The sequence below is a fragment of the Dromaius novaehollandiae genome, chromosome 11 (assembly GCF_036370855.1).
Source record: "Dromaius novaehollandiae isolate bDroNov1 chromosome 11, bDroNov1.hap1, whole genome shotgun sequence".
NCBI classification, from domain to species: Eukaryota; Metazoa; Chordata; class Aves; order Casuariiformes; family Dromaiidae; genus Dromaius; species Dromaius novaehollandiae.
The window spans coordinates 21433039-21447885 of record NC_088108.1 but is presented as its reverse complement, the minus strand read 5'-3'; the positions used below and the strand labels follow the sequence as shown (position 1 = coordinate 21447885).

Here is a 14847-nt window from a genome sequence, read left to right as displayed (position 1 = left end):
CTATTCAGTTTCATTGGATTCTTTTGTCCTGGAAAGGAAGGATTTACATTGACCTAGGCAGACTACTAAACTTTAAATAAGTTTTCTAGCTCAAGGAGTGAGAGGAATGTGTCTGTGGCAACCCAACTGCAGGGTCCTGCTCTATCATGAAGTCTAAAACGATGATGAATGCTGGTCTCCGGCATTCTGGGAAATGCAGTGTGAAAAGCTTTGCTCTGCCTGAGCTTCTGGGGCACTAGTGCCATCAGCAGGCACCCAGTGAAGCTCACCATTTACCATGGTGCTTGCATGGTCTCTATCTCCTGGCTCAGTGCATTCTCTTAACCCTCTTCACAATTTGATGTGCTGCATCAGTATGTAAGATCCATTCCTTCAGCACTGCATGTAGGACTGACATCTCTTGGATGGTGTGTGCACAAGGCATCTGAGGACTCTGCCACGGCTTAGATTGACTGTCAGGGCCTCTTTTGAGTTTTCATTGTGGGCAAATGAATAGCAATCAGAGTCAACTGTAAAAGAGGTCTTAATCTTTTGAACAGAGGACGTGGCAACACAGACCCTACCAAAATGCAAGACTGGCTCCACGTATTAGGACAGACAAGCTGTTCAGTATTTCTCTGCTGTTAGCACCCTAAGAACATAAATGTCAGTTCCCTCAGTGGAGAGACATAAAGATATATCAGCCAGCAATAAACAGATGGTAAAATTGCTAAGAGAGACAGTTAAAGCAATGGTCGAAAATGAATTTGAGACATAAAATAAAAATTAAGACAACTAAGGAGTTTTATGTATAAACAATGCCAATAATGACTTAAGAAAGTGAGTTAAAATAATCCTAAAAAAGAACAGGCTGGCTAACATAACTGTAGTTTATTGCGTATCAATTCTGTATTCCTACCACCCAGGCTATTAAACGTTTGACATATTTGTATAAATAACAATCAACTCTGCATGACCATTGCATATTGAAATAATGAAAATGTGCTACACAAAGTAGTCACCGTTTTGGCAAATTAATTTCTTTAATAGGAGTTAAAATTCTGGCTGGCTGTTTTCTCCATGTTTTGGTTTGATGCAGAGCAAATGGTTCTGAAAGAAATTTTTCTGAGTGGGTGACACTACACAGTACATGGAAATGACTTAAGACAGCAATCACACTGCATTAAAACAGCACATTTGCATTAAAAAATACAACTGAATGATATACTCCTGAGTGTTTTATTCGTATTTTTGTGCAATATGGAGTTCAAAAAGAACATTCATTTTCGGTAAAGCACAGTACTTTAAACAATAGTCAGAATTACCCAAATTGCTTTTCTCATAACACTAGAAGACGGAGTTCTAAAATAACGCCTTAGAGTTGTTTACTGTTTAGAATAATTATGCCATTTTCTTCCTTTTCAGCTGGGTTTTCACGACTGAAAGCCATTGGAATCTATGTTAAAAATGTGGTATATTTTCTCCTGCCTGATTTTGGGAATCTACTCCATGAAACCAAAGAACAGAACACAAGAACTGATGAACAGAAACACTGAAATTCTACCAGCAGAAACAAATTGCATATTTGATGTTTACTATCTGTCCTTCCATTTTCCTGGATTTCCCTGAGTATAGAGTGTTATTTTGTGTGCTTTTTCAAAATAATATTTTTCACTTCTTAACAATAGACTAAGACCATATCCTATGCTCTATAAAGAGAGAACCTGGCTGCCTTGCTGAAGCCTTCAGTATTACAAGCATTGCATGACGAATTTGTGAGAAATGAAGGAGCTTCTCTCTGCCAGATTCCACCAAAGAGACAGAAAGCTGGGAAAAATATAATCTTTTAGCAGAAAGAGAAAAATAAGTAGAATTTCATACTAACGTGAACTGAGTTAGAAATATGTACGTGCCATATCAGAGAGCGAGAGCAGTAGAAATGCATCTGTGTTTCCAGGTAATGCCGGTTTCTAAAGTGCAAAGCATCAGACTGAGCATTCAGGTTCAGGTGTCTAGATTCAGGTCCAGTCTGAATAAACAGCACACAAACTATCAGCAGTAAAAAAATTTTTAAACCCTTGCCCTTCTCCTGGGCTGCTTTCACCTGATGTTACCGTTTCCTTCATACCTATGCATCCCCCTAAACCAAGTGTTGGGAGCATCTTATAGGCCAAAAGTCTCCACTCCTCCAGATCATCCCTTTCACAGAGGGATAGCAGTTTGGCTCCTCTCTCCTGTCACACAAAATGATCAGCTGGCAGAACAACTGAATCTCAGATTTCATGTTGGTAGCTCAAATCTCTCAGATGGGTCTGAAAGCTCTGGGACTGTGGGATGCGAGATCTATGCTGCTAACTGAACTTTGCTGCATCAACCAACCTCTAATGCAATTCAAGACAAGTAACAAGTTTATTTCAGCTAAATTCCAGTTTTAGCTAAACATATACCTGATCTTTCATTCAGTATGCTACCCTTGAGCATTCAACACTTGGTGGATAGCAATTAGTTCCTAATGTTTGGTGATACCCTACTCCTCCTTTACAGGAAATCTAAACATTTTATGTAACTATCTGACATTAAGCTGTCACAATCTGCTACATCTGCAGAACTCTTTATTCAATATAATGCACAGTACTATGCCAGTGTGGGTGGACAACATAATTGGGCATCCTCAAAGGCACCTAAATCTGTGAGCAACCTACACGCTGTGCCTGTATAAAAGGACATATTATGGTTGATCGTGACAAGAACTTCTCTTCTAAAGGAACCTAATAAAAAATTTTAACCCATGCATCTTTTTTGTATCAGTGACTCCTTCTCCTACCAGGCCACAGCGTAGGTCTACTTCGTATCACCGTTTGATAACTATAGCATAGTTGTGCTTGCAAAGATTTGGATTGGGAGAGGGTAAATTAGACTTTTCATGCATAGTACTTAGAAGAAGATTTTTGACTAAATGAAACAAGCTTGATCTCTCTCTCTCTCTCTCTCTCTGTGTGTGTGTGTGTGTGTGTGTGTGTGTGTGTGTGTGTGTGCAGGCGCATGTAGGTAAAGATAAAGGAACTTGGCTATAAGATTGCTTTCATGATTTGAGCAGACTACGTTCTCCACTCTAAAGTCACAGCTGAAGAACAACCTGGAGAAAAAAATACTCCAGCTACTGATCTTCATTTTCAAGGCACAAAACTCAATCCTTTGACATCCCTCCCTCTTCCATTATTTAGAAATGAGATCTTAGCTTCTTTAATCTCAGGATGTTTAACCAATATGTCATATTCTTCATAGCTTGGCTTACAATAACGTTAATCATGGGTTCATCACACAGCAGAGTTTCAGATTTCACTGTTGACTAATCTTAAGAAAACCTAATGTGTGATTGAGACAGCATCACAAAAGGTTACTTTCCCCTCAAAAGATTTAGTTCATCAATTGTATCATTCAAAGCCAATAAACATGTGGCTTATTGCAAGATAACAGTCTTCTGTACTGCAACTATCTACAGACCTGTGCAAACTTGAGTGTAAGTTGTGGCTTTGATGCCAATGGGACTGTTTCAAGGGACAAGCCTAAACATTAATGTATGTGTTTGTTAGCAGGATTATGGCCATAAATTTCCATCTTAAATTGCCTTTTGAAAGCTCACTGCATTACTGTGATAAAAATCAGAGCAAAGACGAGTACAGACTCTCTCTATGGCTTTTTCAACAAATATTATCTATATTTTGAGATATTTTTATCTAACATTAAGGCATATTGTAATTAGCAGATTCTATGCTTATCTGTATTACAGAGAAAACTATTTCAGGTTTTCATTTTGTTATTTTTTAGAGTATTTTGGAAAATATTAAGGAAGATTTGCTAGGTAATATACAAACCCTAACAGTATAGTAATTATAATACGGTATTTATTCACAAGATACCTCTATGAAAAAAAGATCATTTCAGCTAATATCCTTAAAGAAATCCCTTTTCTCTTTTTTCCTCCTCCCTCTCTTCTCCAGTAGCTGAAAAGCCAATAAAAAAATTCTCCACCTCCCACACAGTTCAGAACTAGATCTGTGTGCATTTATCCCAAGCATGTTTTGAGACCCAGAAGAGGATGAAAGTAGTTAATGTGCAACGAGAATCTTAATTTCAGACACAAATCTGTACCTTTATATTGACCTTACTGATATGCTGCAAGCTACATATTAAACAAATTTTGATCAATTTAAGTCCAGCCTGGGGAGAAGAAACAGTTAAAGAAATGTCTCAAGTATACTTGCATTCATCTAATCAGACTTCATGTGCATCTACAAATGGTACAGAACTGAAATCAATCACTGATAATGAAACCACAAATGAAAAATGGACTGAAGACTCCTTTCCAGGATTAGAAATACTGTGTACAATTTATGTTACATATGCTGTGATCATTTCAGTGGGTCTCCTTGGAAATGCTATACTCATCAAAGTCTTTTTCAAGATTAAATCAATGCAGACGGTTCCAAATATCTTCATCACCAGCCTGGCATTTGGAGACCTACTGCTTTTATTAACTTGCGTGCCCGTAGACGCAACACGTTATATTGTGGATACCTGGCTCTTCGGAAGAATTGGGTGCAAGCTGCTGTCTTTTATCCAGTTAACCTCAGTTGGAGTATCAGTGTTTACACTGACTGTTCTCAGTGCTGACAGGTGGGTCCAATGCAACTGATTTGTTAGGAAAACTTCACACCTCAGGTGTGAAGTTAGAAATGAATAAAAGAGCAGAAATTATCATTTTGCCTAATAATAAATGGCACATTGAAATAGACTAACCCCCTTCTTCCATTTAATTTAATAATGTATGTTCTTGTGAAAATTGGAGCAGTTCTTTTTAATGAAGTGAAGTGAGAAAGACTCTTTGTAAGTATTCTGACATTTTATTAGTTTGAAGTACAAATATAATTTTTTTTTTCTGTTGCACAGAAAAGGTAAATTGCTTAAGGCAGGGAAAAGACAGTATATTGGTGCTATCTAGTGGTACACTAAAGCAGTCAATGAAGATGAAAAATAGAACTGTGAAAATGACTGGGGAGAGTGGAAATCCTTCCTCTTATTCTTTTGCACTTCAGTCAGGGTCTAAAATCTTAGAACTAAAATGACTGACATGGGGTAAAAAGCCAACTTTAATCACATAAGAGTTTGTGGGACAAATTGCTTTCAAGACTTTTGCAATTTGATGGTTACTGGAATACTCTAATTTTCAGCTTGACAAGTACTTAGTGTGATACAGATTTAACGTGGCACAGTTTGAATATTTTCTCTGCTTTGTATTTACAGTTCTTATATCTTTCCCAGAGCAGTGTTAACTCAGATACTGTGAAATTAAACTCAGGCTACAATGAAAGCACTGGTAGTCGGGATCAGAGCTCCAATCTGACTGTTTTCAGAAGGAGCTGCTGAATAATCAGTTTTCTGTGTGTCTCCTTTCTGAATGAACAATACTAATATGAGATTTCAGTCCAATCAGCATGAGTGTATGAAGAAGCAGAACGAGCCAAAATGAATTTTAGTGTTAAGAAAGAAAAAGATTCTCATCTCATATGCCAGCAATCATGGATTCTATGTAATAACAAATAGGTCATGTATCCAGACTTTAAATCCCAAGCAATGCTACTGTTACTGTAAAGTGAAAAATCAACCAATGTAGGAATGGCCATACCGGGTCATATTAAGGGTCTGTCTAGGCCAATGTCCAGCCTCCAGCAGTGTTTTATAAATCTGCCTCCGGCAGACTTATAAAGGCAAGGAAAAACATATAGAGAAAAATAAGAACATCGCAACTATACAACACTACACCTCCTGTCCCTTAAGTCTTCAGATGACTACCTGAGCTGATGTTTGTCTACCTAATAAACTCAGTGTATTTCTCTTCTAGATCCTTGCCCAGCCTCTTCTTGAACTTGTTTAGCAATGATTTTCATGGGTCTAATGCCTGTTGCATAAAGAACTGCTTCCTATTGCTTGATTTGAACCTGGCTTCATCTGATGGCCCTGACTCTTGTAGTACAAGGGACAGTGATCCCTATCCATCCTCTTCAGGCTGCTCAAGTTATATTCCCTCCTTAGTATATGTTTTTGAGATGAGGTGCCCAGAATAGCACTTGGTATGCATGAATTGTATGAAGAAGAGATAGAGATAATTGCACAATATTCTCTCTCTTGCTCTCCATTGCTTTCCTAATAATTCCTAATGTTTTATTTGCTTTTTCTTTGACTATTACTGAATATTAAGCTGATGTTTTCATCGAACTACCTATTATAGCTCCAAGATCCTGTTCCTGCAGGAGGTCAGTTAAGAATACATCATTTAGACACTTGCTTCTGTATTCGATTCTTCATGGTAGCTGTTATATAATCACTCTCTTCAACTTTTTCACAGGGTTATTATATGGTAAAATTACTTAAGAAGTTCAGAACATCAGTCATTAGCACAATTCCAGACTATCATGTTCCTGTATGCTAGAAAAGCTTGAGGTCAGGAAAAATTTATTTAATAAATAATACTCCAGCTGGCAGCTTTCTATTTAAATTTGCCTAGAGGAGAAAGAGAAGACCAGATCCTCAGCTGGTGCAAAATGGTACAACTCTACTCTCTTATTCCACTCTGGCTCCTTTTTCACTGCATTTCCTTTCATGCCAGTCTTATCCCCCCCCCCCCCCGAGGGAATATCTTCTGTCTGTTTAAACAAGGGTCCCTGCTATTTTGAGAGCATGGTATGTTGTTTACTGTGCTTAGTCCACCTTTGCAGCAGTTTGTCCTTTTTCCATGTTCCCCTTCCACATGCTTTTTCACACATCTACAAATTTACCCAGATTGTTTCTCATATGTCTAACACGGTTCACATGCTGCAGCATCAGAGCTTGAATCAACAATAGTGTTAGCTCACGCTTTGTAAATATGAATGAATACCTGAGCGTTATTTTGAGTGAGATCATTGCACTCAGCTGGGATCTTAAGAACATGGAAGAAAGGGAGGGTGTGTATGCTTGAATTTCATGTATTTACAAACTAGTTAACCAGTTTCATTCCTTTACAAGTTTTGCATACTAATTTCCTCATTTACCTTTCTATGTAGCTCCATAAATGTAGGACAGATCCCTTTACTGATTCTATTCCAAACAGCAGAAGGCACCTTTACTTAGGAAGGCTTCCATGACAAGTATTGCCAGCCAATTCATCATTTTCATAGAATTTAAATACATGCTTACAATTAATATTTGTATTTCAATCTTAATTATAAAGAGCTTATATCCATATTAATTTCCAAGATGATTCTACCAACCTTAGTTTAGTGAGAACAAGGATGGTTTTATCCTCAAGAAGTTTACATTACCAGAGCTTGCATTGTTACTGCATTTATTGACACTCTGACGTTGGTTGCTTTTAGGTACAGAGCCATTGTCAAGCCCTTGGAACTGCAGACTTCGGATGCGCTCCTGAAGACCTGCTGTAAAGCTGGCTGTGTTTGGATTGTCTCCATGATATTTGCCATCCCGGAAGCTGTTTTTTCAGATTTGTATTCTTTTAGTAATCCTGAGAAAAATGTAACTTTTGAGGCATGTGCCCCCTATCCTGTATCTGAGAAGATACTGCAGGAAGCTCACTCCCTGGTTTGCTTCTTAGTGTTCTATATTGTACCATTAGCTGTCATTTCTGTCTATTATTTTCTTATTGCCAGAACATTATACAAAAGTACATTCAATATGCCAGCAGAAGAACATGGTCATGCCCGTAAGCAGGTAAGCTATGATGAAGCACTAGTGTCCAATTTTCCAAAATGTGTCATGCTGATTGAAGTCTTAATTCTTGAGTGCAAAACCTTTGCTTCATAATATGCACAGATAGATGAGTAAAAAACCTCCATAAACTCAGCCCATATTAGCAATAGAAATTCAGCTATGTGCTTAAGCACATGCTTATGACTCACTAGCTTAATTGTGGGTGTACATGCTTTCCTGAGGGATGTGGGTTTTTTTATTTATTTTATTATGACCCTATTAAACTTAGAATTTTTAACATGGAATTCTAAACATAAAGACCTCATTGGCATTAGGATTAAAAGGTGTAACATTAACAAACATTAGCTGACACATTAACCATTGTACTTTCAAATCCTACTCTAAATGAGCTTCCCATGTGATTTATAAGGGAAAGGGAATGTGCTCTGCACTGGAAATGCTTTGTTGAAAGGAAAAAAAAATGAAACTGATTTATTTTTCTGTTTTGTAGCTATTTTGCTCTTTTGGTCACTAATGCATTTAGATTGATTAATGTTAACACTCTTAGAGCCCTTCAGAAATCAGCACCAATCACATAAACATGTGTTACTAATTGCTATTAATACCAGATATGCCTTATTTTCTCCTAGATTGAATCCCGCAAGAGAGTTGCAAAAACAGTGCTGGTGCTAGTTGCTTTATTTGCCTTTTGCTGGTTGCCTAACCACATCCTCTACCTATATCGCTCTTTTACATACCATTCTTCTGTAGATGCTTCTGCCTTTCATCTGATAGCTACTATTTTTTCCCGTGCCTTGGCCTTCAGCAATTCCTGCGTCAATCCTTTCGCTCTTTATTGGCTGAGCAAAAGTTTCCGGCAACACTTTAAAAAGCAAGTCTCATGCTGCAAAGCAAAACTTCATACAAAACCTCCCAGTGCTACCCACAGTAATACACCTACCAGAGCCCTGTCAGTTACAGGCAGCACACATGGCTCAGAAATCAGTGTTACATTGCTAACAGATTATAGTATCACAAAAGAAGAGGAAAGTGTTTAGACCATCTGTGATGAAGAAGGACGGAAACTGAGTGTTTCTGATCAAGTTGCTACTATCTGGATCTTGGAATGAGCTGCCATGCCTTGCACTGTCTGTGAAAGAATTTTCAGCAGGAGTTCCTAATTTTTATAATTATACAACAAAAAAATCAAACTGTGTGGGAGAAGAAGCTAAAACAGCTGAATATTTCAGTGTAAGCTCAGTCAAAGGAAATATTCAAGTTCCAGAGCATGAACATGCATCCTTAGCTGAAATTCCTGTACTGAGCAGGACAGGAGTCAGCAGAGTTGCAAGAGAATTTCTGCATTGGCTGAGAGAATTGTTTTGTTCTTGGTGACCTGTCCTTGACTTGTGACTGAGAGCTCTCTTTTGTCAAGTATTTGCATCTAAAGCAAGCAAGCAAAAACATTTATCTTCATAACATAGTAAACTATGCAGGTTTTGGATTTCTTTTCTTGTCCCAAATGTTAAAACCTGGTAAATGCCTTGGAAAGCAAGCTAAAATCAAACAAAAGTCAAGTCTGTAGTACGGTGTAGGAAAAAAGAAAAAGTACTATGGGCCAGATCTGCACTACCCTTTGCTCTGTCAATGACTTGCTTTGAAATTCCAGGTAACAACTGACTGCTGTTAAAAGGGATGCCCTTCTCAGTTCCTAAGGAAGTCAAGGGAATGAGCAGGTGATCACATCTCTTAAATAGGGTAAGAACATTTAGCTGCTTTTGTAAAATCTTGAGATCTATGGATAAAACATCTCAACAGAGCAGTATTCTTTATTGTTATACAATTTAACATCAATAAATCAATGTGGATTGTGATTGTTTTAGTTTGGATTAACAGTGCACTTTTGAAGCAAACTGCTCAAATATCCCTGCTTGCCTTACTTTGGTTTGGCTCCAAGAGGGGTCTTTGGTGCGCAACCTGGATTACTTTCACATGAAATTGTGCATTTAGTCCATGGAACCAGATTAAAGCTAGTCTGAAGTAAAGCTCCCGAAAGTGTACAGAGTGGATGTCAGACTAAGCATTTCACTCTACAGATCCAATCCTAGTGTAGTATATTGCTTGGTAATGTCATCATATTTAAGTGGTCTGCAAATCTTGAAGCATGCTAGGAGAGTTGGATTTCTATATTGTACTAGTCTTCTGTTTTTGAAGTTATTAAACTAGTATCCCTTTTTAATATGATGTTAGACTGTCTTTATGAGGTGGACCTTCTAATCTCAAAACCACTGACTTTGATGAAGCATGCAGATGCAAGTCAGTGATAGCCTGTGATGGGCAGGCAGCCTGTATATCCCTAAAAAGCTCAGCAGCACTGCTGGCAGGGCCTGCCTTTCTATCAGGAAATACAGGAAGCACGTATTCCCACCCCATATTACAAAGTCATGAATGACACATAGTTTTATGAAGCTTGTGTACCCTGAACTAAAATTTTGTTCTGTGGAAGCTGGTGACAGAAAATGCAATAGATTTTTTCATTGCTTAAAAGATGGAACTTCTATCTCACAAAAGAAGTTGTGGGTTAAATTACAGAAGAGAGATTGCAACATATGAATTACACAAAATAGTGATGTCAATAACAGAAGTCCGAATTTTATTTCCTAATTAAAAGGCAAATTAACCCTTGAAGATATGACCACTTCCTTCAGCTGCACAGAGCCCCTAGCAATACATGGATGGAAATCCATTCATCCATCCATGCACCACTGTTTGAGTTCATTATAAGATGTAGAAAATGTATTTGCAGTCTCTCTCTCTTGACTGCACTAATCAGAATAAAACCAAACTATAAATCCCAAGGGCATTGAATACAACCTCTGTAGCCATCTTAAACCATGTAGCCATCTTAAACCAGTATAATCAGGCTTGGCCTCATTTTACTAGATTCTTCATTTACAAGACGCAAGATTCTAAGCACTAATTTTCAGTGGAATCCTGATTCTCCATTTTATTGTACCAGTTATACACCAGGATAGGACCACTGAAATAAATGGAAATGTAACAGCACAGAAATGCAATTTTATCGCAAAGCTGTCTCCAGAGATCTGTTTTTATTCTCTCTGTATTCCCAAAACACATTCACTGGTATTGAGCTCCTCACAAATATAAAAAACATACTGCACCAATAGTCTCCCTTCTCTTTTTCCTTAATGGGGCTGCAGGGTGAGATTAGCTAAATAAGCCTATTCACCTAGGAGCATACTTTTATCTTCCTGGATCTCACTATGTGGAATTTCAAACACAAGAAAAAGCAACAAACATTATAGCTCCTTACATCACTTATCTTTTATATTCTAGTTTATTAAAGCCTTTGAAAAATATATCTGCCACATGTTTCTGAATTTCACAGTTTGTTTCTGTTGGAGGCCAGACTTCTTACAAATGTCCAGCAAAATGCCCTGGCTATACCTCATAGTAGTCCTTAAAAATCACTGTTTCCAAATTCACCATTTTCCTGGCTTTGCATGCAGCTCCTTTTTGCTTGTGTACCCACTCTTCTAACTGGATAGTTTACCTTTTTGCTATTACATACTTCTATAAAATTGATGTTTTTGCTATACACTGCACATGTTTGGTTAAAGAATGGCAGTATTTCAGGCCATATTTTAACCATTCCATGTACTTTATGCTTTTATAGTTGCATCTTTTCAAACTGTCATGATGTTGTATTAGAATGATATATTGGTCAATATTTATTTTTATCTAAACAATCTGAAGATATTCATTCCATCTATTCACTCTAACTATCCATAAAATGTCTCCACATTACCATAATTGAATTTAGGGGAAAAGGTTTATTTCCTTTGCAATCTTTTCTCAATGTTTTTTGGGGAAAAAAAAAAGCTCTTTCAGCCCTCAGTAGTACAAATATAATTCCATAAGAATATATGGGAATAATATCTATTTACAGAAATGCTGAGTGTGATTTAGAAAAGAACTGACATGAGAAATTAGGGCTTTACTATTTATATCCACTCTGAAAGAAAAAGTGGAAGAAAGGTGCAAAATATAGAAAGGAACACTCCATCAAAGGACTTGTTCCTAGGGAGTCTTCCTGGGTGAGTAAATATTATTTTTAGGATGCATCCTTTTTATAATTTATTTTGTGAACGAGATGTGCACATTAACAGCTTTAATGCATACAAGTGTAAGAATTAATGTTCTTGTTAGCAACCAGTTTAGTAATAATACTCTAATTTGTCTCACACTATAAGATACCAACTTAGTTTGGAAAAAATGTTTTCCATATATATAAACAAAATCATGTCAAAGCATGCATATACTGTAACAAACTGCATCTCTAGCAAATGGCACAGAATATTAAAGTTAGTGCATGAAACGACAGCCATTTTGAAGCTCAGCTTTCTGTTTTCATAGAAAGTACTGTTTTATGTTACATAGTTATATATGGGCTGCCTGCTGGCAGTGGTGTGTTTCTGCTAAGAGTACTACAATTAAAGAATAACCTAAGTTACACACAGCTGCAGCAGTGGGAGATTTCATCAGTGGTACTGGCTCTGCCACTGTTGATCTCCTCAATGAAAGGTCAACTGTTTTGTGGAATTTCCTTTGTCAACATAGGAAATAGTATTTAATTTTTAGCTCGTTTGGATCTGGTCCTGTCATTTTTCACACAGTAAAGACTCCTTCATTCTCACTAGATGCTGTGTATTACAGCTACAGGCTCCAGCCCCATGGAAAGCGCAAACAGAATTAATATCCCTGTAATTCATCAACACTTACTGCCTCCTTGTTTCAATATCCCAAAGCATTTTCTGAAAGAAAAAACTATGAACCCTTTATCTAATTAAGTATTAGCTGGTGAATTCCTGATCCTACTTGAATAGATATCAAAACATCACTTCCTTGCTAAGATCAAGATTTCAATACATTTCGTAGGTGATATCTTTAGAAAAACAATCAACTCTGATGAGTCAAGAGTTCCTTTTATCACTCAGAAAAGTCAGACATAGACACAAAATTATCATTATGTAACATGCTAATACTTCCTTTTACTATATACCTTGAGATATTTTGTCAGGATTTAAAATGTCTCCTGGCATGTTAGCCTGATCGAAGCTGTGGAATTCCAGCTCTTACCCCCATCCCTGGAACATGCAGGTCATCTTTCCCTTTGTGCAGCAGCAGTGCTTGTGCAACCGTGAATCATATTGTTTCAAGATGTAATCAAGATGAAAGCTGTCCTGACCAAAAAAAAAAAAAAAATTAGTTTTCAGCTGAATCAGTTTCCTGAGATGGCTCACTGTGCAGTTTTTACTGAGGAGGAAGAGACCAGATGGCGGCAACAAGGTAAGAAGCTACGGATGTGAGCTGCTCTGCAGTAACTGCCCTCATGCATGCTATTACCTGTGGGGAGCATGAGGTAATTCAAGGTAGTTTGTCCTCATACCTACAGAATGGTAAAAGTGTGCAGACTGGATTTACCATGCAGAAACTGATGTGTGGTAGCTTGTTATCCCTGTTGCATGTAAACATGGTTTCACCTCTGTCAGACTGAGGGAATTAAGCTTGGATCTCCTACTTTGGGGACTGTGCCCTAATGACTCGTTTTAGCCAGGTCTGCAGTGGAAGCACTCTCCATGCTTCCTGTTACAGCTACGTCACTTTGCAAAACATTTGTGGCATTAGGGAGAGAAAGAAGGAACTTGAGTTTTTAAGTTTACTATTAAGTACTCACTCAAGAAAAAAAAAAAAGAGACTTGTACTCTGATCATTTGTCCAAGGACATCACATCCAATGCTTGCTTAATATAAAACGCAGAACACTGGGGAAATCCATCCTGTGTAGACATAGAGCTCACTACATTTACTCAGGGCATGAATGTAAAAAATTCTGACAAAATGAAATAAGCATGTACATAAGATGTAATTGTATTTCTTTTACAATATTTAAGGCTATGGTTATCTCACTTCCAAAACACATATCCAGTTCAAACCTTATAAATGCTTAGAATAGTTGAATTTATTCTGTCTTCATTTTCCCCAGTTAAGAATGGAAACTAGGGCAGTGAGCTTTAAATCTCAGTAACTAACCCACCGTAGCTTTTCCTCAAACATCTAATTTAGGCTACTCTGATCTTTCTGGTGTCAGCAATATGTCATGGAAAATACTTCATCTGACCTATACTTAGCTGTATTTTATTTCTTTAAGTAAGTACAGTTTATGTTAAGCCTCCAATGTGCGCCACTGAAATCTGATGTTGTTTGAGAGCCCATATGAATGTCTCTCAAGCTGCCAGTGTACAAGTGACTATAAAACAATCTTTGGACAACTATCGTAATAGCTCTGCCAAGAGAAAATTCTTGAAGCATGAAAGATGTCATTACTAGGTTGGATGTTCTCTGTATAACAGCCAAAGGTTACTAAAAGTCTATATTTATATCCTTAGCAATTTTATGTGACAGTCTGTTGACTAGCCAGTTAACTTATGTTGGTCTCTCCCTTCAGAACTTCATAAGCTCAGGACTGTATCCTTGATTTTATCATCATTCCAGTGTGTATGACAGTAAAGATATATCTGTTCCTGGAATACTTATTTCCAGAACACTTCTATACTGAATATCATTTTCACTTCAGAGTAGAAAGACTGCTTTATCACTAAAGTCATCTGGCAACCAGCCACTCCTAGCTTTGGTGGAACTGTTCAGCTAAGTCTCCATTTAAGAAATCTGCAGTTTCAATACCTAGATTTTACAGATCGATGTTAAGCTTTACATTACAAGAAAAGAACAATATACACACTTATAATGTAAATAAAATTAAGTATTTTTAACTATATGCTTTAACAAATAAATTTGTTTTTGCTGTAAGGCTATCTAGATTACACTCTGAAAACCACTAGATGGCACCAAATGTTTATTTGTATTGGTATTTACATGTATTTGCATCACTATTTAAAAATAACTGATTCAAGTAAGAAAATTTTATTAAAATATTAAAGTATCTAGGATGCAGTGCTACACTGGTGGTAACTATTCAGCAGATCTCATTAACTCAAACATTTAAAGATTTGAGGACAATTTTGATCTATGTCATAATACC

At 37.2% G+C, this 14847-nt stretch overlaps 1 protein-coding gene across 1 annotated transcript; it reads left to right on the top strand.

The window, feature by feature from the left end:
- The first annotated feature begins 4078 nt into the window (after positions 1-4078).
- Positions 4079-13027, top strand: BRS3 (bombesin receptor subtype 3). Its single transcript, XM_026110937.2, has 3 exons — positions 4079-4656; positions 7395-7746; positions 8376-13027. The coding sequence occupies exons 1-3, from the start codon at positions 4226-4228 to the stop codon at positions 8781-8783; spliced, it is 1191 nt and encodes a 396-aa protein (XP_025966722.2). The 5' UTR covers positions 4079-4225; the 3' UTR covers positions 8784-13027.
- The last annotated feature ends 1820 nt before the right edge of the window (positions 13028-14847 follow it).